The 26,525-nt window shown below is 41.7% G+C and overlaps 1 protein-coding gene across 1 annotated transcript in view; it reads right to left on the reverse strand.

Moving 5' to 3' along the window:
* Window positions 1–10,927: 10,927 nt before the first annotated feature.
* Window positions 10,928–26,525, reverse strand: part of SLC22A15 (solute carrier family 22 member 15) — a 75,853-nt gene continuing 60,255 nt past the window's right edge. The window contains exons 9-12 of the mRNA XM_048220555.2: window positions 19,559–19,679; window positions 18,001–18,073; window positions 14,784–14,972; window positions 10,928–14,476 (exon numbers count right to left, since the gene is read on the reverse strand). Coding sequence (XP_048076512.2) covers window positions 14,390–14,476; window positions 14,784–14,972; window positions 18,001–18,073; window positions 19,559–19,679 — 470 coding nt within the window. The 3' untranslated portion in view covers window positions 10,928–14,389. The remainder of the gene's footprint in view (window positions 14,477–14,783; window positions 14,973–18,000; window positions 18,074–19,558; window positions 19,680–26,525) is intronic.

Consider the following 26,525-nt stretch of genomic DNA (forward strand, 5'->3'; position numbering starts at 1 on the left):
GCTTAACTGGATTTGGCCCATTAATGAGGAGTCCGAATCTTGACAAGCTTCTCAATCCATATTATTGACTGACAAATGTATTCCTCCACTCATTTAATTCTGGAGAAAAAACATACGGGTCTAAAATACAATAACTAATTAGAATCTTTCTCAAAATGGTCGGCCTGCAGAAGGAGCCCCATCAAAATGTCTGAGCCTTCATCTAAAATCAAGAAGACAGGCGCCTGGGTGGCTCAGCCATTAAGCGTCTGCCTTAGACTCAGGTCAGGATCCCGGGGTTCTGGGATCGAGCCCCGCGTCGGGCTCCCTGCTCAGCAGGAAGCTTGCTTCTCCCTCTCCCATTCCCCATGCTCGTGTTCCCTCTCTCGCTGTCTCTCTCTGTCAAATAAATAAATAAAATCTTAAGAAAATAAAATAAATAAAGTCAGGAAGATAAGAAACAACAGGTGTTGGCGAGGATGTGGAGAAAAGGGAACCCTTCTGCGCTGTTGGTGGGAATGCACACTGGTGCAGCCACTGTGGAAAACAGTAAGGAGGTTCCTCAAAAAACAAAAAAAATAGAAACACTATATGATCCAATAATTCCACTATTGGGTATTTACCCAGGGAAAACAAAACACTAATTCAAAAAGATACATGCATCCCTGTGTTCACTGCAGCGTTACTTACGACAGCTAAGACATGGAAGGCACCTAAGTGTCCATCAATAGACAAATGGATAAACAAAATGTGGTGTGTGTGTATAATGGAATAATACACAGCCATAAAAAAGATGAGGTCGTGCCATTTGAGACATGGATAGACCTAGAGGGTATTATGTTACATGAAATAAATCAGACTACAAAGACAAATACCATATGATACACTCACAAATGTAATCTAAAAAAATAATGAATAGGGGCGCCTGGGTGGCTCTTGGTTAAACATCTGACCTTTTTTTTTTTTTTTAAGATTTTATTTATTCACTTGGCAGGGAGAGAGAGACAGCCAGCAAGAGAGGGAACACAAGCACGGGGAGTGAGAGAGGAAGAAACAGGCTCCTAGCGGAGGAGCCCGATGTGGGGCTCGATCCCAGGACTCCGGGATCACACCCTGAGCCGAAGGCAGACGCTTAACGACTGAGCCACCCAGGCGCCCCAGCATCCGACTTTTGATTTCAGCTCAGGTCATGATCTCAGGGTCATGAGATCGAGCTCTGTGCTGAATGTGAAGCCTGCTTGGGATTTTCTCTCTCCCCCTCTCTCTGTCCTTCTCCACTTGTGCTCTCTCTCAAAAAGATAAATAAATAAAAAATAAATAAAATAAATTAAAAAGTAAAAAGAATGAATAAACAAACAAAAAGCAGAATCAGAACTATAAATACACAGAAGAAACTGATGATTGCCAGAGGGTTGGGCAAAATGGTGGAAAGGGAGAGGGAGATACAGGCCTCCAGTTATAGAATGAGTAAGGCACAGGAATAAAAATCAGGGTCTAAGGAATACAGTCAGTGATACTGTAATAGCAATATAATGGGACAAATGGTAGCTATACTTGTGGTGAACACAGAATAATGTATACTCGTCAAATCAGTTTTACACCTGAAACAAATGTTAACATCGTATGTCAACTACACTCACACACACACACACACACCCAAGTCTGAGTCTTGGTAACATAAAGATTTCACCACTGTCTGTTCTTCTCAACCTATTCTTCCTGCCCTGAAGCTTGTCCTGAAACAGTCTTTGAAAGAGAAGTGTCCCCTTTCCCTTGAATTAACTCTTTCATAGGAGGCAGGCCAGAAGGGGTAATTAAGTGGGGATCTAGACCCAGCACAGCCACCTACCAGCGGTGCCCTTGAGAAGGATACTGAATGACTCCAAGTCCATTATTCTTATCAACAGAGAAGGGATTATAAACCTCCTTAAGAGAGTTGTTCTGAGAAGTATGACAACCATGAATGTATTTAACATGGTGACATGGCCCGATGGCACTTGATGCATGAGGGCTGCCATCCTCACTGGCAAGGTCTGGCTAAATCAAGAACCCTGCAAGGATCATCATAGTTTAGCAGTCCCTTAAGAAGTGAGGTCAGATGATCTGGGCTTTGCCAATTATTAGGTGCATGACTTGGGAAAGTTACTGAACGGGAGCCTCTGTTTTCTCATCCATAAAATGGAGTCAACAGCATACATTCCATCATTTTCTTCTGAGCATTAGACTTGCCAAGGAATATAAATTTTTAGAACGATGCTCAATATCTGTTATCTCTTTTAACTTAGAACCTAGAATAGAATGCAGCACATCGTAGATACTCAAATTATTTGATGAATAAATAAATGTGATTTTTTTCCCTCCTGAAATAATCTGAAACACTAGAAACTAGTTAAGGAAATCTTTTGATGTTTTGTGCACATCTTCCTAGGATAAACTTGAAGCTATCTGGGGTGGTTTGAAATGTTTGAAAGGAAACTGAGACACACCAAAACTTGGGTGGCCACTCTGTCTCTCACTAGATGCCATTTTATGACACCCTGTCAACTAAACTTGATTCTATTCTTATACTTAACTCAGATACTTTGTTCCACAGGACCAACCCAACACAAACTTTACTCCTTAGAAAATTTTTCCTCCAAATTCTCAGCTGCCTCCTTAGAACTGTCCCCCTTCTCCTTATCGGCTGACTCCTTATCAAGACTCAGCCCTCTCCAGATGGACTGGATTGGGAAGATTATAAATTCTTTCACTGTGAGAAATGTGTCTCTGCTTGAAGATGTTTGGGAAGCTATTTGCAAATTAATGAATAGCTCCTTCTGGGATGTGGCAGACTGGAGAAATAAAGACAACTATTTATTGTCCAACTTCCCCCTTAGGCTTTATTCCCAGTTGTTTTCAGGTATGTATTCATTCCTCTGACAAAGCATTCCTCTGATAAATCAAAGATGACCTATATATTAGTCAACATACAAGAGCCAGCTTCTCAGTTATCAAGCAAACAGAAAAATCTAGACATTGGTCCAACTCCTAATGATTTTTTTTTCCTGAATGTACTGATCCTTCAAATGCCTGGAATCAAACTGACACCATTTCTAAACTTTTTACATGTTTCCATTAGATGAACTATTTTAGGAGATCTGAATGTTGCAACACTGATGGTTATACCAAAAATTCCTTAATTTAGGAATTAAGATAATACATTGCCTCTCTATGGGGGCAGGGAAATGTCTCAGTTAAAAAAAAATCACCAAACTCATTTATTCTGTAACTCAGTAGGATGAATGGTATCTCAGTAGTAAGTCTATAAATACTTGGACAAAATTATTTTTTTTACAATACCATTGGACTATATTCTCCATGCTGTACTTTACATCCCCATGACTATTCATTCCATAACTAGAAACCTGTATCTCCCGCTCTCCTTCCCCCATTTTACCCATCCCTCTACTCCCTATTCTCTGTATTACAGGGTCTGTTTTTGCTTTTTGTTTGTTTCCTAGGTTCCACATAGAAGTAAAATCATATGGTATTCGTTTTCTCAGACTTCTCTCACTTAACAAAATATCCTCTAGGTCCATCCATGTTATTGCAAATGACAAGATTTCATTCTTTTTATGGCTGAGTAATATTCCATTGTATATATACCACATCTTCTTTATCTATTCGTCTATGGATGGTCAGTTAGGTTGTTCCCATATCTTCTCTATTGTAAATAATGCTCCGGGGCACCTGGGTGGGTCAGTCAGTTAAGCAGCTGACTCTCGATTTCCACTCAGGTCATGATTTCAGGGTCCTGGGATGGAGCGCTGTGTCGGGCTCCTTGCTTAGCGGGGAGTCCTCTTCCGAATTCTTTCTCCTTCTGCCCCTCCCTCTGCTCTGTCTCTCTCTCTCTAAATTAAATAAATAAATCTTAAAAAAAATAATGCTCCAATAAAATAGGGGTGCATATATCTTTTTGAGTTAGTGTTTTCATTTTCTTTTTTTTAACTTTTTTCTTTTTTTTTTAAATTTATCTGTCAGAGAAAGAGCACAAGCAGAGGGTGCGGCAGGCAGAGGTGGAGGGAGCAGCACACTCCCCACTGAGAAATGATCCCAGGGTCCTGGGATCATGACCTGAGCTGAAGGCAGCCGCTTAACCGACTACGCTACCCAGGCACCCCTGTATCTTCATCTTCTTTAGGTAAATTCTCAGTAGTGGAATTACTGGATCATATAGTATTTCTATTTTTAATTTTTTGAGGAATCTCCATACAGTTTTCCACAGTGGCTGCACCCATTTGCATTTCCAACAGGGCACGAGGGGTCCTTTTTCTCTACAGCCTCGCCAACATTTGTTATTTCTTGTTATTTTGTGGGCAAGATTATTTAATAGTCAACCCTTCTTTGCCTATTTCCATTTTCAAAATAGGCATCTCTTGTTAAAGGGGATCATTTCTCTCTGGACTGTATTCTATTCCTAATTCTATTCCTAATTCTAATTTTGCACAAAATGGTGAGATTAGGTAGCGAGAAGGTGCAAGTGGAATCTGGTTATCTACAAGTAGCTTACTCAGCGAAGCAATCCATAGACCCCTTCTCAAGTTAATTTTGGGGAAGAATATCAGTTTGGAGTACCTTCCTTGACAGACCAGTTCAGCGAATCTTGACAGTCTTATGTCTGGGCATTCATTTAAAATGTTAAATTCCTACCGTGTCACAAATACTGTGCTAGTTCCTAGTTACTAAGATGATTAAGATACAGTCTTTGTTTGCTTTTGAATGCAGTGTAGCAAGAGAGCTGATGTGGAGGAGTGGTGAGATATGCATGCATTCCTTCAAAAATATTTGAACGCCTAGGATGGTGTCCGGTGCAATGAGCTAGCATTTAGTACAAACAAAAGAAAGCCGTGTACCTGGTTTTCATAGAGCTTATTGCCTATGAGTGGCGGAGGGAAGACAACATCATTGATTAAATTACACAATAAGTACTATGATGGAAAAGTATAGGGTGCCCGAGAGCACATAGCGAAGGAAGAGGTAGTAACAGACTTGATTTTGGTAAGAGACTGCTCGAAACTGTGAAGACACAGCAACAAATAAAACTCCGAAACAGTTTTAGTAGATTTAAATTCTTTTGTTAGCAGTTCATTCGTCCAAACAATAACTTAAAGACTCCAGGCTTAGCCAACTGGGTCAATAAGGTCAACAATAAATATACATTTGAAGCTGTTACCCATGGTCTGGGCCTGGCTTCTTCAACAATGATGAGGTTGTCCTATAAAACTTACAATTATACACTAATGAGCCAGCAAGTCCTGTCTGTCTACTTGGGATCCCTTGACAAGGCACACTTAAAACACCTGTGATAAGCTATATACTTGCCCCCAGACACCCAACTTCTAATCTCCGGAACCTGTGAATGTTACCTTTACGGCAAAAGAGAGTCTACAGATGTGATTAAGGTAAAGATCTCGACGTGGGAGATTAGTCTGAATTATCTAGGTGGGCCCAAGGTCCTTATAAGACAGAAGCAGAAGATCAGAAGTAAAAGGTTACATGGCCACAGAAGCCGACACCGAGTGATGAGGCGAGGACCAAGGCATGCCATGGCCTCTGCAAGCTGCAAGAGACAAAGCATGGAGTCTTCCCTTTCAGAAGAAACCAGCCCTGCCAACATTTTCACTTTAGCCCCTGAAGACTCATTTTGTAATCTGACCTCCAGAACTATTAATAGAATAAACTTGTGTTGTCTAACGCCACTAAGTTTGTGGTAACTTGTTAGAGCAATGGGAAACTAATACGACACCCTATTACGTCAACAAAAAAGGACCTCGGGAGTCTTTACGGGAAGTTAGTGCGACTGGCATTTCCTTACCACTGGTCTTTTCTGTTGCCATTCTTCCCGTAAAAGCAAAATACTCTTCATTCTCTTCCTCTTCCTTCATTATAGTGTCCATTCAGAGGAAACTATAGTGGAAAAATTAATTACAATAAGTAATACGGGAAGATTGCTCGAAAGTGACTGCTGGTCTCTACCAATTTTCTTCCTTATAAACTTGAGAATTATGCTTTCTGATCGATGCTGCGTTAGAGGCAGGCATATTATAGACATAACGGTTCATTTCAGATCACTGTATTTCTATTTGTTATTATTAAGATTGGTGTGTGTGTGTGTGGGGGGGGGGAAGACATAAGGCTTTAAATTATTTGCTGATGATAATCAATCTTTATTGCCTCAAAAAGGATCAGCAAGGTGGTGAGACGCCGTCCTTGATGTTACCGCTATTTCTTCAGTGCCCACTGAAAGAATTAGTGTGCGGAAGGGAGGTGAGAGAGGCAGATCACACTCCAGTTGTAGGCAGTGTAAGACATGTTCTAGTCTCTTCTTTCACATAAACGAATCCATCAACATTTATATCTATAAACATATAACTCGATTGGGCGGCACAATTAGATGGATGCATGTCGCCTGCAATAGCAAATAGGAAAGCAAACATTCTGTAATATGAAATGCATCTATAATCATTAAAGGGGCTCTAGGAAGCAGATAAATCTGTTGTATTATCACCTGCAAAAACAGCTAGCTTCCATGATTTTAAAACCCTAATGATCTGATGTGATGGGTATTCAGCAACTCTCAAGTGCCTCCCAGCCCTGAGTAACTGTCTGACTCTCCAGATCTTCTCCTCACCTGTGCTGCGCCCCAGAAGGCTGACCTGTGTCCACTGTTATCATATGGGTTTCTTTCTGACTCCTCTTCCGTGGTGTCTGGAAGCTCTGCCCACATTTTGGTAAATCACTCATTTATTAAACTCTCCTCTGAGTCGGGTGTGTATTTTTTACCCATCTTACACAATCACTTCTTTCAATTTCTTGAAGTCATATTTTGAAGCAAAGCAATTCCATCATAATCTATTCTCTTCAAAATCAATTGCTCTGTGGGGTCTAGACTGAAGTTATTTTAATACTAACTTGGCTACATCTGCCTTTGACATTTTTCAATAAATAAGTAATCTCTTCTAAGCTTTATATAACAAGAGCTCCAGGGTCTCAGCTGAGAAGTTGTCTAAATCCTCAGATGCAAAACTCTTTTTCAAAAGAGATTTCACCCTATAGAGAGAAGGGATAAATGAGAATAACAATGAGATTTCTCTATTTTTTGCCAGAGTATCAATAGTCTTGACTCAGTAAAAATGTCATAAAAAACATTTGACTCTCTATAGTTAGCAAGTACTCCAGTCATTCACTAAAGAATTTAACCATGAAATGACTTTGATCTAGCAAAAACTTGTCAACACTATTTTGTTCAAGAAATTGGAGATCTGCCCATCTCAATGCATAAAACCCCTGTTTCATTCCATTCTCTGAGTATAACATTGTACCTATACATTCCCCCACTAAAGGTATTTAATTTCATTGTTTTACTACAACTACAATGGACATTTTTATACACATCTCCCTGCACATATGCACTAGGCAAGTATTAAGGCCAATACAAACCTTATCAAGTTTCACTTTTACCAGCTCCATGTTCTGACCTGCTTACAAACTGCGAAATCACTTTTTCTATGTCTTTACCAGCATTCTTTTCATTTTAAGGTGAAATAAGATAGAAAATACAAGTCAATGTATATACAAAGGGTAAGGATTATCTTACAAAACTTTTTTTATATATATGGATATGTATGCAGATGTGGGCACCATGTGTGTCACAGTGTAAAACATTTTTCTTATAATGGGTTAGAGTCAAAATGTCTGAAAACTATTCTGTGATAAACACATAGAAGCACAATTTCTGTATCATAGAATATGCACATTTTCAACCTGAGTCACTGTTAATCCAGTTGATGATAAATTTATGTTTCTATGAGGATGTAAGCGAATTCGTTTTTCTCCGTATCTTTAACATTTGATTTTATAACTTCCTCCTCAATATAATGGATTTTAAATGATATCTTTTTTTTAAAGATTTTATTTATTTATTCGACAGAGATAGAGACAGCCAGCGAGAGAGGGAACACAAGCAGGGGGAGTGGGAGAGGAAGAAGCAGGCTCATAGCGGAGGAGCCTGATGTGGGGCTCGATCCCATAACGCCGGGATCACGCCCTGAGCCGAAGGCAGACGCTTAACCGCTGTGCCACCCAGGCGCCCCTTAAATGATATCTTAATGTTGTTTCAATTTACGTTTCTCTGACCCTCCAGTGAAGTGGAGCATCTTTTCATCTGTGAATTGCCTAACAATATTTTTGTAAACGTCCTATTACTTTTCTTTCTGATTTGCATTTTTTTAAGAAAAATCTTAAATGTTATTGAAGATCACACATCTAGTAAATGACAGGGTTCTGAATTACACCCAGGCAATCTAATTATAAAATTCTTACTGTTTTGCTTGTAATCCACTGAAATGATGTACATTTTTATTTTAATTTCCAATTATTTGTTGCTAGGACATAGAAATACAATTGATTTTTACATATGGACTACATTCTTTCACCTTGCTAAACTTTCTACACCTGTACAACTTTTTTTTAGATTTATTTATTTTAGAGAGAGAGAGAGAGAGCAAGGGAGTGGGGGGAGGGGCAGAGGGAGAGAGAGAGAGAGGGAGAGAATTTAGAGCAGACTCCCCACTAAGTGCAGAGCCAGACATGGGGCTCGTTCTCACAACCCTGAGATCATGACCTGAACCAAAATCGAGAGTCAGACGTTTAACCAACTGAGCCACTCAGATACCCACCTTGTACAACTTCTTAGCTGTAGTAGTGTTTTTGTAAATTTTTTAGATCTTTCTATGAAGTGGGAGACATTCCCTCACCTTTATTTTCTGAAAGACTGTGTAGAATTGGTAACATTACTCCCTTGGATACTTGGTAGGATTCACAAGTAAAGCCACCTGGGCCTGGAGCTTTCTCTGTGAAAAGGTTTGTAACTATTACTTCAATTTCTTTCAACAATAAAGGCTATTCAGAGTACATATTTCTCCTTGGGTGAGCTTCATAGTTTGTGTCTTTCAAAATATTTCTCCATTTCATCTAAATTATAAAATTTACTGGAATAAAGTTGTTCATAATGATGTTTTATCAGCTACAGAATCTTAGTGATGTCTATGCTTTTATTCCCGATGTTGGTAATTTGCTGCACTTTTGATATATCCTGAACATGAATCCTTATCTCTTACAGAAGTTGCAAATATTTTTTCCTAACTTACTACGTTTCTTCAACTTTGTGGTATGTTTAGTCATACAGAAGGAAAATTTAAATTTAGATATAACCAAACATACCAATTTTTTTTAATGATTTGTGATTTTCACTTTTTGTCTGAGAAATCCATCTATCCCACAAGGTCAGTCATAAGAATATTCTTCTGTATCACTTTTTTCTTTAAAGATTTTATTTATTTTAGAGAGAGAGGAAGAGAGAGAGCATGTGCGCACATGTGTGAGGAAAGGAACAAAGGGGTAGGGAGAAGGAGGAGGAAAGAATCTCAAGCAGACTCCACACTGAGTACAGGGCCCAACACGGGGTTCGATTCCCAGATCTGGAGATCATGACCCCAGCTGAAACCAAAAGTCAGATCCTCAACCGACTGAGCCACCCAGGCACCCCTCACCTATCTCACTTTCTAATAGTTTTAAAGTTTTGCTTTTTTCCAGTTAGGTCTTTAATTCACTTGGAATTTATTTTTGTTATGGTGAAAAGAAAGGACCTAATTTTATTTTCTTTGATATGGAAACCCAGAGTTCTCACAACAGGAATTGAATAGTTTGTTCTTTTCCTATGGTTTGTGATGCCATCTTTGAAAATTGCCCAATTGTTTATATGCTTGGTCTTGTTCTGGGATCTCTATTATGTTCAATTTATTCTACTTGTCTATTGCTGCATCAATACTTAGATTCTTTATAAGTTTCAATATCTGGACAGTCAAGTCCCTCTGCTTGCTCTTAATTTGCAGGATTGTCTTGAGTATTTTTGGATCTTTAATTTTCTATATGAATACTAGAATTATTTTGCCAGGTTCTATGTTAAAATCTTGTTCTATGTAGGTTCTATCTTGTTCACCCTATGTTCTACCTAAAATCTTGTTAAGATTTTAATCGATGTTGCCCCTGTTAGTGTGGCTGCCGAAATTGCCTCAGCAAGACCAAATGCCTCCATCACTGTGGACCCCAGCTGAAAAGAACCTACACATCACAAGTATGGCCTCCACACCACTCCCACCTTCCAAATTCTAGCTGTATCTGACTGATGGACACTAAATCACATCTAGAAGCCTAGGTGTAAGAGAGTTTGGGAAATGTACATTTTAGCTTTAAAGCCTTTGTCGTAGAGTAGTGAACCGTGGATTTCACAGTATGGGTGGCAACCTACTAGTGGGTTATGAAATCAATATAGTGGGTCACAAATGGTGTTTAAAAAAATGAAATAGAACAGAATATAAGTTATCAGCATGCCTAGCAAGAATAAGTATTGTTTCATAGAAATATATAGAGAGAGCATATAGTTTTATATATTTGTAAAACTTTATATCTATAGATATTTATAAATCTCTCTCTCTCTCTCTATATATATATACATATGTATAAAACTTAAAGGAAACAATACTTATTCTTTTTTTTTAAGTAGTCTTTCCACCCAAAGTGTGACTTGAACTTACAACCCCAAGATCAAGAGTTGCACGCTCTATCGGCTAAGCCAGCCAGGGACCCCAAAACAATACTTATTCTTATACACACACACACACACACACACACACACACACACACACACTTATACATATAAAATATTTTAAACATTATATAAATAAGGGGTGAGAGAAAGAGAAAGTGAGAAGTGAGGGAGAAAGAGAGAATATATAAAAAAAAGAAAATATTACTTATGGGTCATGATCAAGAAAGTTTGAGGGCCAAGGTCCCAAGAAGGTGCTAATTCACTGCATGTACTACAATATCCCTTATTTTGCTAAGGAAGTTTCATCTGCTAATAGCTTTTATTTTGAATAGGGGAATTTTGCCAAATAATATTTACATATATATTGAGGTAATCATAAGTTCTTTCTCCTTTAATATAACACAAAGATGAATTTCCAACAATGCATAATCTTTGCATTTTTCTCTAAAAATATTTTTATAGTTACTTATGGTGCCATGACTCCCTAACTTGACTACAGCCCCTGTCCCACATACCATCCATAATTTCTAGCACATTATGTATTTGCCCAGTTTGTCAAAGATGATTCTATACATCCTGACACATTCTCTAAGGAAAAAAAAGGTCTATGCTTTGTGATTCTTTATGAAATTAATAAGAAGCCAAAATATCTGCACTTAAATAGTTTAAAAATTCTCTATAGATACCTTTCCAATCTCAGAACCAATGATCTAATAAGAATTTGTAATGGAAGAGTAAGTCCTATGGGAAAGCTGTATTTTAATTCTGATATGTGGGCACCTGGGTGGCTCAGTCGATTAAGCATCTGCCTTTAGCTCAGGTCATGGGATCGAGCCACCATCAGGCTCCATGCTGAGCAGGGAGTCTGCTTCTCCCTCTCCTTCTGCCCTTCCTCCACCCTCCCCACTACCACCCCACCCCCCGCTTGCTTGTGTGTGCTCTCTCTCTCAAGTAGATAAATAAAGTCTTTAAAAAGATAATAATTCTGATATGCTAGTGACAATTATTTCAATGTTTTTGTTAAGAATATCAATTTACTAACAGTATCTTCCTCAATTTGACCTCCACAAAAATACGTGCCTAGATGATATTCACTTAAGCAGTGCCTCAGAAAATTTCATTTGCTTCTTATTTGTTGTATTGCTCATTTTTAAATACTAAAGAATGTCTATATTGCTTGAAAGCAGCCAAATGACAAATACTGCATTTTCAATGGGCAGTGGTTTTAACTCACCAAATCAGGAAACTACAACACTGTTTCTTTTAACATATCAGTACCAAGGTTCTGGACAAGATGTTCGAAGACCTTTGACACTAGAAACTGGGGGTTTCTTCTGTGTCTTACATTTTTCTTGCCACTTTTGAGGACAAAAGAAATTTAATTTTGAATACAATAAAAAAGGATGCTTTTTACAAATCATCTGCATAAATTATATTCCCTGTAAATTAAAAGCTTTCCAATCATTTCATCAGTGCAAATACACACATGTACACATTCTCTATAATCGCTATTCTTCAACGGTTAATATCAAAAGGAAAAAAATCTGTTTATAAAAGGTGGTAGAATGAAAAAACTGTAATTATTAAACTTCACCAAAAGACCATCTAGAAAGAAACAACAACCTTATTAGTGACACAACTGACTCAAGCAGCTGATAGCTGGCCTGGCCTTTTTAAGCAACATGTGTATCCCCCTTTCCTTCTTCCACCCCACAGATGGGAAAGCAGGAGACCCAGGGACAGAACTAATGGAATCCTCATTTATTTAGCCGGAGGCAGAGGGAACCCCACTGCCAATAGAGAGATAGATTCCCAATCTGTCTTCAGTTAGAACGAAGCCATCACACTGGTTACCTCTGGGTGTTAGGCCTATGGGTGATAGATTTTTTAACTTCTAGTTTCCAAATTTTCTATAATGGGACATAGTACTCTCATAATGCAAAGAGCACTCTAATTGACCAAAGAGCACAGATATACCAGTTCATTGTTTCATCTTTAATGCCCAACCACTAAGAAGATCTTCTAAGTGTCCTTGTAAGTTCCTCCCCTCTTCCTCTCCTGGTGGTGGGTAAGGTCTCCATCGGCCAGAGACGGAGAAGCAGGACTCCACAGTTTGGAGGTTTGGGTCACATTTGCCTGGGATTTATAAAAATGGTACTGCAAGGATTTCCACAGTTTTCTTGATGGTTGGAAACAGTAGCATTTATTAGGTCCTTAGTGCGTCTAGGCCCATACTCTTCCGGGCACAGCAGAGAAAAGCAAACAGCAGGAGAGACGGCCCCTATTTATGAAGAGCTCAAAACATCATCAAGGGCATACAGGACATAAGAATAATTTAACAAATACAAAGGTACAGACTTGTAGAGTGCAAACCAAGAGGATAATGTGGAAGAGGATGGGAAAATGTCAGAGCCAACTGGGGGTGACGTCTCCAAGATTTCCAGAAGCAGGCCCCATGATGTCTTCTCTTTACCTCCAATGCAACTTCTCTTTCTCCAAGAGTTAGTAAAATGGGAAATTCTGAAGACACAGAAATGTTCCTAGTTGGAAAGCGGCCTAAAGCCATATTGCACAAACCTGTTGCGTCCAGGTTAATACTCCTACTTGAGATAGCATTCAAGTTTCAAGGGAAACAGATATTTCCAGCATGTGATTTTAGAAAACTAAGTGTGACAGACTTATTTGAAAGCTGGCAGGACCTCATGAAAAAACAACATATCCTATGAAATTACTTGCTTTCCCCTCTGACTACAGAGGCAGGGACTGATCTGGGATTAGAAGCATTCAAGTTCTTAACGGTTACCCGAGTGCCTCTGTGCACAATGCCGGAAACAGAACAAACAAAAACCTGTGACAGATCATTTTCTTTTCTTCCTATGAAAGCTGCCCCTTTTCAAGTGTTCGACATGTCTGTCACTCTGCACCTGCCCTCCGCCTTCACGAAGCTCCATCCCTTACCAAGCGCGGCTCTGAAGTGATCGCTGGTACTGGAATCTGAGATGGAACGGTTTCTGGAGGTGCGCAAAAGTCAGGACTGAGGAAGTGACACAAGTCGCATGTCAGAGGGAGTGGACAGGGAGCTGCAGCCGCTCCTCTGGCTCTGAGAAAATCGCTTCAGTACAGTTGGCTTTTCCTAGGGGATCATTTGTGGGACTCAAGGCACAAGGTGCTCAAGCCAACCCTGAACCTGGGAAGCAAGGGGCGGACAGTCAGGGTAAAGCTGGAGGCCCTGGGCCACACACAATCACCTCTCAGTGCTTTCCCTCTGGCACAAAACTGGAATGCGAACACCATTTGGCCTCAAGAGATTCCTGGTGAGGCACAGACAATAAGGGGTAGGTGTCAAATATGGTATTAGGATGAAATCTTAAGGATGGTTTATCTTTTCCCACGAATGCACGAGAAGAAATTTTACATGTCTGCCTTTAGGTCATGATCGAGGATAAGCAATACACTCAGACTTCCAGAAACAAATGAGCTTTCCACTCTGCCATGCAGATTTGAGCTATGTGGCCAGAAGTCAGGGCGCGGAAATAAACCTGAATTGTGGACTAATGAACGACTGTTCCCTCAGTACGGTGATGTCCTCGCTCATGAAATCTCTTCTCCATCCTCCTTTGTGCCTGAAAAAGATGAGCCCATGCTAAGGCCTTTCCATGTATGTTCAAGCCTGTACTTCCACAGCTCTTACGTTTCCTGGAAAAGCCTGCCTTTGCCAGAGGCAAGGAGATCATCTGCTTGTGAGGGGGGACCCGGGGCTCTTCACTTAATCATCTGGGTTTCTTCATCCGCATCAAAAAATTCCTCCTCTTCCTCACTCTCACTGCCTAAAATGTCCTTGTCTGCAGACTGAAATGGGAAAGGAGAAGAATGGTCACATAACGCCATGACATTTCTAAATTGAAAATTATCCAGCACTCAACCGACAAATGCATTTTTACGACATCTTCTCCCCTAAGAGTTCGCCCTAAAGTGTTCCACGAAAGTGAATGAATCACTGGCCACCTTCATTTCTCTATGAATGTGCTGCTATGAATCCCAGACCTTTGCTTTCCAACAGTTCTGCTATTAAATCTAACCAGAACATTCTCCCCACCCCCCAAAATATCATCATCCCCAGTGGTACATGTGAATGGTTAAGAAAACTACGCCATACCTGCGGGGGGTCCAAGGTCTGTAAAGATAACGCCTCCTCCCCCAGCCTCCGGTATGAATACACCTGAAGGTCGGAAAATGTCTCTAGCAATGGGCTGTTAAGGGTTTCCGGCAACAACAAACTCAGGAGGCCGGAAGTCAGGCCGGTGGCTCCGAAGACAACGAAGGGTAAAGACCATTGCACATACCTCTGTGGGGGCAGGGAGCAGAACAAAAACATACAAAAACTCGGTATCCATTTCCCAGCACGTGACGTCAGCGGTCTTCTGACCGAGGCATGGCCGTGTTTACTATCCAAGTCATGCCTTCCCACTAGAATACACTATGAGCCACTTCTAACCCCCTGGAGAGTTACCCTGGAAAACCACGGAGTGGTTGCTCAGGCACGCAGAAGTGGGAGTGAGTACACAGAGGCCACAGAGGTATGTGGATCGGATCCGAAGCGGGGGCGGGGGGGGTATTGCTTTCACTGCAGGCAACTCCCTTAGAACACAGCGATCTCCACATACTCTTTGCTTGGGAGACACCCCAAATCCTCACTCACTATAAACTTTAAAGTTCTCGACACTGGAATCAGCCAAACGATCCCCTTGCCGCCCATGGATTCACTCAGCATTGAGTTAGGGACAGGCGGGGCTAGGAAGGGAGAGATAGGGAGGGGGGCTACGTGATGGGGCTCACAGAAATCCCCAAAATGCAGAGGTGTAAGGAAACCTGAGATAAGGGAACACACCAGACCTCCCTGCCGCAGGTGTCTGAGGAGGGGGGTCTTTTTTATGCCAGTCACCTGGGACCAACAGAGAATAACCAGACCCTAAAAAAAAGTAAGCCATTGAAGATGTTATCACTAGTCCTTACACAAAGGGGCTGTCAGTAGAGAAAAAAGATTTAAATTCCCTGATCAGCTTTCAATAAAAGACCAACCCTAAAAGCCCTGAAGGGCAACGCTGTCGGGACCCCTCTCACTCCAGAAAGCTTTTTCTCCGTATCCTTGCTTAATAAAGACTCTATTGCTTTGCTCACTCCTTTGTCCGAGAGATTCATTCTTTGGCTCCGTGAGACAAGAACCTCGCTCTCCTGCCTCAGCAACATACCCGGGAGGTCAGGGGTTAAAGGTATGAATGCCCCCGAAAAGAAAGAGAAAAGCCTAAAGAAACCTAGCACATCCAGGTGGTTTGAAAACTGCTTAACTGAACAGGGTGATACAGCTTTGCTTCAGAGACCCAACAGACCTTCTCAGGAAGATTTACATAGTTTCTTGAAACACAAGCAGGTTCAAAGAGAGCAACGCAGAAAACGCTGTGCTGCTCTGAAGCCACTGGTGTGTTGCTCTGGGGCCTTTCTGAGCTGATTAACATTCTTGAGTTCCTGCACAGGAGTCGCTTAGCTTTCTGATCTTCTCGTGGGAGCTCCCAAATTGTGTGGACGGGACCACCACTAGTTAGGATATCCTCTGCCCGGTTTTTCAGAAGTAAAGAGATGACGGACAAGGTGGGGCAAGGGGCGGAGCTGGGCGGGGAGAATCTCACTTCTGGAGCCCACATGCAAACCCAGGTCCAACACTGTGGGTGCGCTGCTGAATCAAGGGGGACACAACACTTTCACCTCTTCTCAACTGAGTAGGAACAGAGACACAGTGCTAAGTATTCTGATGTTCTAGGAGTTCTAGGAGAACCATCCAGAGGCGGAGACTGTTAGAGATAAACCCCGAATGTCCCACACACTTTGCAGAATGGAACTAATTTATATTAGAGAAATGGTCTCATCGTGTAAAATTAAGCACGAAACATGGAAAGGGATACTCATGAAAAGGAAGTGTACTGCATGTCAAAGACAGAAGGACGGACGGACAGACAGACAGAAGGAAGGAAGAAAGGGCCACAGTGGCATTTCAGAGACATCATCATGTACTAGTGAGACAGGGAAACCAAAGGGACGGTGACAGGAAAAAGCTGATTCTTCCCTTTGCTGCTTTTCCTGCTTCTCCTCGTGCTAGGACCTGTACCCCCAGCCCACTTTGCACATTCCTTGTAACTCAAATCTCATAGGTCCTTCTTGTAAGGGGTCAGCCTTAGTAATTTCTCTAGAATAGATAACATCTAAGGAAGGACCAGGTGACAATGACCAAGTGAAGCTATCATATGCACATTCCAGACCACTGGAGACATTCTAGACATCTCCACGCCAAGAACCCCTGGCTCTAAGGAATAACACTAGGGCCCTTGTCTTTGTTCTAACCGGTTCCTGGATGCCTGGATGCCTGAGAGGACACGTATACCAGACCACTCCCAGCCCCCTGGACAAAGATGAGACTCCCTCCTTTCCTTTCTGAGCCTCCAAGACTGTCACTCCATCTGTATCTGCTCTCTCTAGATCTTCAATAAACTCTGTTTGACCTCCTGCTGGCTCACATTTGATTTCCATGCTGCGTGAAGCCAAGAACCCTCTTGGCTGATCCTGCGGGAAGCCCCTGGGTCCTTGGACCTGGCCTGCCAACATCGCTAGGAAGTGGGGAGAACAGTTGTCTACACAGCACATGCAGTCACCCTTCGTTGAGTCCTGGCTGGGAGGGCCAAGGTCGGACCCAGCAGACACATGCGCAGGGCCTCTGTGGATTAATCCGTCACAGAACCGGAACATTTCAAGACTGGAAGGACTTTCAGGGCTGCCATTCAGTCTATCCCCTTTCTTTTGACTATGACATTTTAAAAACGCTAAAAACTCTTAAAAGACACACTGTTAGGCATGTTTCTCTTCTAATTTTCTCGTCTAAGTGGTGTGCCTTTGGACAAGTTACTTAACCTGTTTCTGCTGATTTCTCATCTTTAATAGAACCATGCCCGCCTCACATGGTCCTCGTGAAGCTTACACGAAATGATATACGTTGAAGTGCTCAACACGGAGCCCAGCACACTGCAGACCCTTAATAAATATTCACTGACTGACGAACTTGTGAATGGAGACAGAAGGGGCACCACTGGCATGAGCTAACTCTCCAACGAACGCAGATAAGCAAACACTCAGAGCCTGGAGGGTAAAAGCATCCTCCGTCACAGCCCATCTGCCCTGAGGGACATGAGATCTAAAAGATACAAGGTTCACACTCTGGGGCTGGCTGATCTCAAGTGGCAATTGTTCATTACCACGTTCTGCTCAAAGGCACAAGCATTTCCAAAGCAGAGAATCCAGAAAAACAAAACTAGGAGGTACAAACCAACCAGTGAGGGGATGAAGGGAGCAATAATCCCACCAACTCGGGAGAACATGGAACAAGTTCCAAGCCCAACGTTCCTGAAAGGCATAAAAAAGGGGGAACAAATCAGTAAGTTCTGGGGGGGGGTAGCGTTAAGGCCCTGTGGGACAAGGGGCTTATAATAATAAATCCCAAAGTGGGGAAGCACAGGCTCCTTTAGAGCAGTGCTGCTGCTGGAACATTCTGAGCGGCTGGGAATGTTCTATGACTGCACCGTCTAGTATGGAAACCGCTAGATACCTGCAGCCATGAGCACTTGAAATGGGGCTAGTGAGAATGAGGAGCTGGGTTTTTAATTTACTTCATTTTAATTAGTTCAAATTTAAAGAGCCGCACGAGGCTAGTAACTAGCATACTGGACTGTGCAGTTATTACAGAGGACGGTACAGAAGTGACCATGAGAGTATTTTTGTCAAATCTTCTCACGGGTCTTTGTGCGTGAGGTTTCCTACGAATTGATATACCCCCGGAGAGCCAGGGCTTTACGATCTGGGAAGTCTGCCCATTTATTTAAATTCAGCTAATTGACGATTCAAGGGTCAGGCACACGAATAGGAATTGAGCACATATTCTCAGGAAACCAGGAACATTACCTTCATGAGAGGTATGGACATGTAAGAGGTGGGAGGGAGCGGGAATGAGAGTGGTTACAGGAGGGGTGGCCGGACATCACCCTCTCACCCTAGCGTCATTGCTAGTAACGCCCACGCTCGCTCTCAAACGCGTCCCCGTTTGTGAAAAATGGTCATCCTAGCATCACAGCCAGCAGCCAGAAAAAACAGGTCAGAGGAATAATTAGGAAATGACTAGCCAATCACAGACAGCCTGGGAAAAACTGGGGGGGGGGGAAGGGATATAAAATTAATAGGCAGAAAGAATCATTAAGTTTGCATCGATGAGGGAAACATTTGGAATGATCTCCGAAAAGCCTGCGGAAGTGCTGAGCTAGGGAACACCTGCCCGGCCCACAGAGGCAGTTCTAAGAAGGCTGGGCTACGTCCCTGCCCATCACGTTTTGTTTGCAGACTTATTTTATGAGGGGAAACTTGAGCAGAATATGTGCTTTCTGATAGGAGTGTGTCCTACTCAATGGAAACCACATTTAACAACTAATATGTAAACCTCATTTTCACTTCTAAATCGAATTACCTTTTTACCAATGTGTCTACTTTGAGTTAAAATGTGGGTTCTGGGAGAACAGGAACCTAGTCCCCTTGCCTGTCACGTGCCTGACATAGGACGGGTGACTGAATAAATCCAGGCCACTGAAATCAAGATGGCATCCGAGCCCTCTTGGAGTGATGGGATGTGTTTAGTGTAGAGGACTTCTCTCATGATTTCCATGAGGGAATTCAGCCCAAAATACAGCTACAATTTCCTCGGCCACGTGGGCCAAGTGTGGTCTACACAGGCAGTTTCTGGGCTCGGGCCTGCTTGCTGAATCGTTGCCGGCCCACACTAACTAGGGTCCCGCTGGAACAAGAACCGTCTACGGCACGGCATGCAGGATGTGTGAGGCGCACCTGATGACTGTGGGGTACAGCTCGGACGTGTAGATATAGACCACGTTAAAGGCCGCGCTGATCGTCAGCTTCCCGAGCAGAGACAAGGAACGGCTGTTCACCACTGCAAACACGCCTGTATCTGAGGAGGACAAGGGTAACACCGTGAGGTCCTTCGGGGCGAAAAAACTGCCTTTAAATGACACACTGAATTCTGAAGGGGCCAGAGGCATATTGATCTCAAACAGTGAGGAGGTTGTGTGACGGAATACCCTTTCAGCAGGGTTAGTAAGCACACACAAATACTCTCCCAGGGTCTTGGCTAGCCCCCCGACATCGTCCACAGTGGTGGTCACTGTGGTGATTCAACTTGCTTCCTCCTCAGTGACAGAGCTCTTGGAAAACTGTCCTGTAGTAAAGCAAGCTTCCTGGGGATCGAAAGTCTCATCCACCATGGGGGCTCCTTGCCTCTCCTTCCCAACCTCCTTCCACAGCCAGGGACGTGGGACGGTGCTTAGCATGACAAGCTCTGGTGCGGGCGGGGAGTAAGTGTGACGGATCTAAGAGGCAGCGGGGAGGGGAGGTCCAGGAAAACAACTCTCTCCAGTGTGCGTTTCTTGGTGTTCCATTGGAAGATAAGGAATAATCCCGCTAAATGACTACCAGAGGATAGAAATCATTAATGTTCTTTAAAGAACAAGACTCTAAATTTGGAACTACTTTTAATCTTTCTTCCTGACCAACTTCTTTGCATTACTCATCACTAATGATATTTCAGTTTCTTAATGTTACATTTTTACATAAAATGCAAAAATACAGATTATGGCAGTTCATTTCCCTATCAAAAATACTATCACTTATCCCGTGGTTCTTTCTTTTATTAACATTTTTCTCCCTGGGATCTTGCAATGCAATTATTCGCTTTCAAACATATTTAACCTCTCCCTTCAATAACCCACTAGACTCTGCTTTCAAAATAACAATTTCTCCTTCTGAGGAAAATAAATCTCATTGACTCTGTTGTACTTTCCCCCTTGGCTAGCAGACATCTTCAGCGAGCGACCAATCCTCCATTTCCCCAAATACACCTGCCCTGTAGCTCGCTACAATCTGGCTTCCAATAGCAAGCTCTCCTCAAAGTCCTGCTCTTGAAGGTCAACAGCGAGGTCCTAATCACCAAAGTAATTGCCTCTCATTTTCCTTGACATTTCTGCCAGATAGAATACGCTTGTCCCCTTCCTTGGGGCTGCCTGCATGGCTCATGGAAACCACTCCTCCCTTGAATAACTCAAAAGCAGTATCCTTTGCTTCCTTTGACCTCCACTGTCCCTATTCCCTGATCCATTCAACTGGCGTGCTTCAGACACACTCCTGGAGCGGCTTCCTCTTCCATCTTGTCTGCCCCAAATACACTTCGAGTTACTTCAGGCTAAGGCTGGTATCCCATTTGTATCTGTGCCCCTTGCACCATCTCCTGTAGGACAACACTCAATCTTTGTTCAACAAAGAAGCAGAAGGCCTACGACAGGGATTAATTTAGTGAAAAGAATCTGTGTTCATGCTCTTGCAACTTCTAAGGAGGGAGGCATTTAAATACTCCATCCTAAACTACGCTTCACCTCCCTGCTCGACTGTGAAATAAATAATCTATTTTAAAGATGGTTTCCTGAACCCAGTGGCCCAGGCACTGCCAACCCCGACCATCTGGGGCTTTCCCCGCTTCTGCCAGGCTATTTGGAAGAAGATGCTAGCTCTTTTCAGTACTGAATATATTATTTTAAGCCACGAGTGCTTCTGGAAAAAGAACTCTACCTTTCGGCATTTACCCCAAGATATATGTCTGCACTTGAGATCTAACGATCTCTTCCATTAATCCCATAATAAGGGTAATTCTTCAATTATTTTCCAGAAAACTTAGTGTGTTGGGAAAAGGTATTCGGTAGCCTTGAAGCAAACAGGAATATGCACATTTGCTTTACTGCAAATGAGCTCTGGGACCGTTTTCAACCCATACAGGATGGCATCTTTCAGAACTGTATAGCGACGCTCTGTGTAACATCTTTAACAACAGGTTAGGGGATTGCTGTCCTGCAAATTGAATTCAAATGGCGCGCCAGAGAAGGCTTTTTTCCAAACACCCACAAGAGCCAAAGCTGGAGAAGCCTTTCACGCGAAGCTCACGACGCTTCCAGCTGTAAGCCACTGAGGGCGAGGCTCCAGCCGTGTCGTGTACCCACAGAGCACTCCATCGGCCTAACACCTCATCAGATGCTTGAAACTTCTCTCCTGCCTTCCTTTTTTTTAAAGATTTTATTTATTCATTTGACAGAGACAGCGAGAGAGGGAACACAAGCAGGGGAAGTGGGAGAGGAAGAAGCAGGCTCCCAGCAGGGGAGCCTGATGTGGGGCTTGACCCCATAACTCCAGGATCACGCCCTGAGCTGAAGGCAGACGCTTAACGCCTGAGCCACCCAGGCGCCCTGCTCTCCTGCCTTCCCGACAACGGGGTCTGCAGTCACCGCTTGAACCTCGGGGAATTCACCTTATCCCCAGGTAGCCCATGTCAAGGTCAGACAGCTCTGTTTATTAGAAAATTATTTCTTATCCTTTCTGTGGCTCCTGCCTGGGGAGCGGTTGGGCTGTTGGTCATCCTGAGTCAATGTTCGGGAGTGCTCTGCAGCCACTGGGCTGGTTCCTTTGATTCCTGACTTTGGTTCTTTATCTGAAAGTAAAATCAGATATTACTGGCTAGTCCCAGCAAAAGTCCAGAGTGACTGTTTAAAAAAAAAAAAGGTAATTTAAAAAGGAAAACTCGGGGCACCTGGGTGGCTCAGTCAGTTGAGCATCTGCCTTCGGCTCAGGTCATGACCCCAGGGTCCTGGGATTGAGCCCCGTTTGAGGCTCTCTGCTCAGTGGGGAGCCTGCTTCTCCCTCTCCCTCTCCCTCTCTGCCACCCACCCCCTCCCCCACCAACTTGTGCTCTCTCTCCCTCTGTCTGCCACTCTGTCTAGCCGTGCTCTCTCTCTGTCTAATAAATAAATAAATAAATAAATAAATAAATAAAATCTTTAAAAAAAAGGATACTAAACTCAATTATCTTTGAGGGGGAAAAAAAAGATAATTCTCAAAACACTTGTATCCTTCACAGCACTGAATTCAAGAGGTTATAAGTTTATTCCAACGATGAAGCTATAAGGACATCACTTTTGGAACTAGCTATCTGGAAGTTTCCTCAGAGCCCATCTGAGGTTGCCAGAACAAAAAACATCTCAGTTATGTTACAGCCACATTTCACTGACCCAAAATAGTAAAAATTCAACTTAATCATCTACTTCATTCACTGGGTGATTATGGCAAATTTTTGATTGCTCGTGCATATGTTAAAAATCTTTAGGACAGCAGTATGCCCTCTGCTATGATACACAGGTGGGCAAAAAACCCTACAACTCATTTACTCCCCCCCCACTTTTTTAAAGAAAAAATACCATAGATGCACGAAGTTCTGTCACTGTAGTTTCACCATTTCTGAAATTTCCCGTGAATGATATAATCCAGTTTGTAGACTTTTGTGTCCGGCTTTAGTTAGCATGAATGCTTTTGAAATGTATCCGTGTTATTGTGTGTCAGGAGGTCACAGTTCAATCCTTCTGCTGGTCTCGTTGAGCAATACTTCATTGTACAAATAGGCCACAACTTGTTTATCCACTCCTCAGCCGATGGGTTCCTTCCATTTGGGGGCTATTATTAATAAAGCAACTATGAACATTTGCATCAAAGTCTTTGTGTACATCCGTGTTCCTGCTTCCCTTCGGTAAAGGTGAGTCAGATGGCAAGTGTATGTCTCCCTTTTAAATAAGCTGCTAATGTTTTTCAAAGGGTCTGTACCATTTTACATTTCTATCAGCGGTATATGAGTTCTAATTCTTCCTTATCATTGCCAATGACCGTATGGTTGGTCTTTTTAATTTAAGCCATTCTATTTTTTTTAAAGACGTTATTTATTTATTTGAGAGAAAGAAAGAGAGCACAAGCAGGCAGGAAGGGCAGAGGGAGAGGGAGAAGCACACTCCCTGTTGAGCAGGGAGCCCGACGTGGGACTCGATTCCTGGACCCTGGGATCATGACCTGAGCCAAAGGTCGATGCTTTAACCAACTGAGCCACCCAGGCACCCCGACTTTAGCCATTCTAATAGGTGTGTAGTGGTATATCTCCATTGTGGTTTTGATTTCCATTTCCCTGTTAAATAATTGAAAATCTTTTCCCATGCTTATAGACCATTTTCTTATCCCTTTGGAGAAGTGTCCGTTCAAATCTTCTGCCCATGTTTTTTTCTCATTATTAAACTGTAAGAGTCCATTCTATATTCTGGGTGCAAGTCCTTTCTCAGGTATATGTTTTGCAATTATTTTTCTCAGTCTGTGCCTTGCTTTTCATTTCTTAAGTATGTCTTTCAAAAAGTAAAAGTTTTTAGGGGCGCCTGGGTGGCTCAGTTGTTAAGCGTCTGCCTTCGGCCCAGGGCGTGATCCCGGTGTTCGGGATCGAGCCCCGCATCAGGCTCCTCCGCTAGGAGCCAGCTTCTTCCTCTCCCACTCCCCCTGCTTGTGTTCCCTCTCTCGCTGGCTGTCTCTCTATCTCTCTGTCAAATAAATAAATAAAATCTTAAAAAAAAAAAAGCAAAAGTTTTTAATTTTGAAGTCTAAGTAATGAATTGTTTTCGCTTTGTGCTTTTTGTGTCCTATTTAAGAAACCTTTGCCTAAACCAAAGTCACGAAGATTTTTCTCCTACATTCTCTAATAGAGCTTCTATGGTTTTAGCCTTTTCCTCCGAGTCTCCCATCCATTTTGAGTTAATTACTGCATATGCTGCAACATGCAAGTTGAAGTTAAATTGTTTGCACACGGACATCCAACTATCCCAGCACCAATTGTTTAAAAGATAATCTTTTCCTCATTGAGCTGATTTATCATCTTTGCTAAAAATCAATTGACTGTGTGTATTTTTCTCTATGTATGTTATAATCGGATAAAACATTTTTAAAAGGCGATCAAAATCCTAGGTCCCCTCAAATAATAAAATAAAAATCAACTGACCCTATGTGTGGGTTTATTTCATACTAAATTTTATTATCTATACATCCATTCCTATCTGCCAATATCATACTATCCTGATTAATATAACTTTGTAGTAAGTTTTAAAATCAGGAAGGATAAGTCCTACAGCTTTATTTTTCTTGATAAAAGTTATTTTGGCTATTCTATATCCTTTACATCTCCATAAAAATTTTGGTATTAACTTGCCAATATCTGTCCACAAAAAAAGTCTGCTGGAAATTTTATTGGGATTGATTGAGCTGATGATAGACTGATTTGGGGAGAACTGACGGCTTAAACAAGATCTTCTGACCCTGAGCATAGTAAGCTCTTTATTTATTTTATTATTATTACCACCAATTCATTTATGTAGTGTCTTTTTTCATTTTCTCTCATCAATGTTTTATACTTTATAGCTTTCTACAGGTCTTAAACATATTTTGTAAAATTAATCCCTAAATGTATCACATTTTTATTACACATGGTATTATTTTCTTTCAATTTTAAATTGTTGCTAATATGTAGAAATAAAATTGTGTCACATAACTCCGTGAAACTCATTTATTAATTTTAGATTTGTTGGCATATTCCCTGGGATCTTCTATGGAGACCATCGTGTAGTCTTGTGAATAAAGACAGTTTTACCTCTTCCTTTCCTATTCGGATCCCTTTAATTTCTTTGTACTGCCTTATCCTTTTCACTAGGAATTTCAGCACACCGTCCCATAGAAGTGATAAGAATGGACATCCTTGCCCTTCTCCTGATCTTAGGGAGCAATTTTTTACTTTTTTACCATTACCAAATTTAGTTTTTTACCATTAAATGTGATGTGAGCTGTACGTTTCCCCTTGATGCCCTTTATCAACTACTTCTAGTTGCTGTTTTTGTAATGAATGGATATTGAATTCTCACAAGCGCTTTTTCGACTTGTATTGAAATGATCATATGATGTTTTTTTTTCTTTCGGCTTTTTAAAATGGTGAATCACACTGATTAGCTTTTGAATGTCAAACTAACTGGGCACTGGTAGCATACACCCTGCTCGGTCATGAGGTATTACCCTTGCTGTGCACTGCTGGATTCAGTTTGCTAATATTTCAGGATTTTTGCATCTATATGGATCTGTAGTTTTCTTGTAAAGTCTTTGTTTGGTTTTAGTATCAGGGTAATTGCTGGCCTCACCAATGAGGCTGGGAGACGATTCCTTCCTCCTGTGTTTTCTGGAAGAATGTACAGAATGGCTGTTATTTCTTCCTTAAGTGTTTTGGAGAATTCACCAGTGAAGCCATCTTGTAGGAATGTTTTTACTGACAGATTAAATTTCTTGAATATAGAGGTCTATTCAGGTTATCTGAGTTTTTGAGTATACTTGGCAGCGTGTATCTTTCAAGGAATTGATCCATTTTGCCTAAGTTGAATTTACTGGCATAAAAATGTTCACAATGTTCCCTTATAAATGCTGACTCCCCTCTTTCATTCCTGATATTGGCAATGTGTGTCTTCTCTCTTTTTCCTATATTAGTTTGGCTAGAGATTTATTGATCTCAACAGCCAGGTTTTGGTTTCATTGGTTTTTCCCTAGTATTTTCCTGTTCTTATTTCATTAATTTTTGCTCCTATTATTTGCTTCCTTGTCCTTGCTTTGTGCTTGATTTATCATTTTTTTAAAGTCTGTCTTCTATTTTTTTAGGAAAGAAGCTTAAATCATTAATTTGAAAACACCTTTTTTCTCTAAGCACCGCTTTATTGCATCCCACAAACTTCGATATGTTATACTTTATTGTTTAATTAAAAATATTCTCGGGGCTTAACTTGGGTGGCTCAGTTGGTTAAGCGTCCGCCTTTGGCTCAGGTCATGATCCCGGGATCCTGGGGGGATCGAGCCCCATGTCGGG

This window comes from Ursus arctos, unplaced genomic scaffold (assembly GCF_023065955.2).
Source record: "Ursus arctos isolate Adak ecotype North America unplaced genomic scaffold, UrsArc2.0 scaffold_12, whole genome shotgun sequence".
In the NCBI taxonomy this organism is placed as follows: domain Eukaryota; kingdom Metazoa; phylum Chordata; class Mammalia; order Carnivora; family Ursidae; genus Ursus; species Ursus arctos.